The sequence below is a fragment of the Wasmannia auropunctata genome, unplaced genomic scaffold (genome assembly GCF_000956235.1).
Source record: "Wasmannia auropunctata unplaced genomic scaffold, wasmannia.A_1.0 LD334328.1, whole genome shotgun sequence".
NCBI classification, from domain to species: Eukaryota; Metazoa; Arthropoda; class Insecta; order Hymenoptera; family Formicidae; genus Wasmannia; species Wasmannia auropunctata.
The window spans coordinates 4,038-6,448 of NW_012028562.1; the positions used below are offsets into that span (position 1 = coordinate 4,038).

At 30.0% G+C, this 2,411-nt stretch overlaps 1 protein-coding gene across 1 annotated transcript in view; it reads left to right on the forward strand.

The window, feature by feature from the left end:
* LOC105458765 overlaps window positions 1-1,380 on the forward strand; it is a 4,478-nt gene extending 3,098 nt beyond the window's left edge. The window contains exons 3-4 of the mRNA XM_011704297.1: window positions 638-770; window positions 864-1,380. Of these exons, the coding sequence (XP_011702599.1) occupies window positions 638-770; window positions 864-1,131 (401 nt within the window). The 3' untranslated portion in view covers window positions 1,132-1,380. The remainder of the gene's footprint in view (window positions 1-637; window positions 771-863) is intronic.
* The last annotated feature ends 1,031 nt before the right edge of the window (window positions 1,381-2,411 follow it).

A 2,411-nucleotide genomic window follows, 5' to 3' on the forward strand; every position in this document is an offset into this window, starting at 1 on the left:
TTTTGAATGTTGTTCAGGATTATAACCTAAACAACACATGTCAAGATCAAGGCCATTAAAGGTTATTGCTTTTATTTTCATTTTTGAAAATTATATTTATTTTTTGAAAAAAAGAGAAACAATTTGCAATGGTCATGACCTTCACATGTTTCATCAATGTCATGATCCTGAACAACGTTCAAAAGGTTTTAGCTAGTGTTCGGACACCTTGGATGATGCTAATGCCGACGATACTCCAACTTTCAAGCTTTATAATTTGAAATTTACTTAACCAAAAAACATTTTATCTATGTGTTTTGGAAAGCTCTCGAAATAAGAATATGTAACGAAGAATATGTACAAGAATATGTAACGAAAAATGAGGGGTTCCATTAAAAAAATTCAAAATGACCTTATTCTGAACCTTGACAAGGCCACTCAGGGTCAAACCAATGTTATCATCTTGTGTCCCTCTCGAAACCCTACAACTTTTGTCTGAAACATTTTTCTCTCAAACTTTGCAATTTCCAAATATTTGATTGTAAAATATAAAATGGGACACTCTGTATATTTATTTTTTTATTATCTTTTCTTTTTTGAAGCATTTATTTGCTATTGTGTTACAGATGACTTTATTATTGACTGTTTCTTGTTTTAGAGGACAGTAAACATTCTCAAAAAACTATTTGTATAACTGACGATCAGACTACCGAGGCCAGCGATGAAGAAAATTCTCCGCCTTGGACGAATTCGAAGAGCATCGAAAAATTTAAAATGAATATGAAAATATTGTTCGTATGCCCATATTGTCACGTTTCTTTCAATTCAAAACACTGTGTCGCTTATCACATTAATAAAATGTGTCTATTAAATGCAAATTCAAGAACCAACAAAGAAGCTGGCAGGCACCAGTGTCTGCAATGCGGTCGCAGTTACGGAAAAGAAAAAAATTTTAGATATCATCAGAAGCACGAGTGCAATCAGACCGTAATGTGCAAGAAATGTGGCTCAACTTTTCAAGGAACAATTGTTCTGAGACGGCATAGAATGAAGTGTGGGATGAATCTAAATTCGTCGAAAGTTGGAAAAATGAAGAAAGAGAAGACATACACGATGGAATTCTTTGACGACCCCCCCGATCTGTTAGATTAAGAGCAAGACAACGTTTACTTTTTAGTATTTTAAACGCATTGATTTTTTTCTCAACATCTTTGTTTTACCATTAAAAAGTTGTGATATTTTTTTGTAGACAAAGACTGTTTTGATTACGTACCTATATATAAAATCATTGCACTGTGCACTGTGCAAAAATGTTGCGTTTTTTTCAGTTATTGTTTGGTATTAATTTTGTGAAGTAAAAAACAAATTAAAGAATCAATAAATAAAATGGTAATTAATAAATATTATCTTGTTTTGTGAAACTAAAATGGTTAAAATTTTTTTTTTTTTTTGCAAAAGTGTATGTCGTCGGGGAAAAGGGGAAGGAATAAGACTGCAAAAGATTAAAAATATATAAAATATAAATATATTTTAAAATATAAAATATAAATATATAAAATATAACAAGATATAAATAAGAAGGAAAAATGTATAAATAGTAACAGCAAATAGCGCACTGAAAATGCTGGAAAATAAATAAATACTGAGTTTATTGTCGTATCACGTGCCTTTCAGTCTGCAGAAGGATGTTTCATCATGGGATGTATTCGAATGTCTACCTCCACCAAAAAGCGGATCTATGCAAAATAACATTTTCCGAGATCATCATTTGGATCTTAAAGATATTCATTTATGGATTGTTATTTACTATTGTTTTATGCAGCGGTATCGCATCTAAATTAGCTGTCCTATTACCCACCGCGCAACTACAAAAAAAAAATGCATCGTTACCCTCTTGTAACCGTGATTTAGGTAAGATTTTAATTTACTGCATGTACAATTCAAAAATTACAATATTTCCACTTTTTAATTCTTATATTCTAAAGTGTGAAATTTGTCAAATTTGGTAGTTTGCAAAGATTTCGAAATGTTTAAGAAAAAACTTTATTGCGAAGACCGATTGCGCACGTACAAAAAATGTTTAAGTATATAAAAAAATTCGCAACTGTCAAAGTTTCAGTAAAAATACTGAATCGCAATTTAATTAGACGATTAAATTAAATGAGAATTTAATTGTAAAGGAATGACATTTGTATATTTGAAAGGATAAAAGATACAGGATAAAAAAGTCATATAAAAATAATAATTATTATTATTATTAATTATTTAGCAAAATTCAGCAGTGCGACTTGAAAAAAATACAAAAAAAGAATCGACGATAAATATTCAAAAGCAGACGAAAGAACACTTGCCAAAGACCTTAACGATTATTATTAAATTAATAACAATAATTTTATCTCAAATTTCGTACCTCTGCACTACTATAGATGACG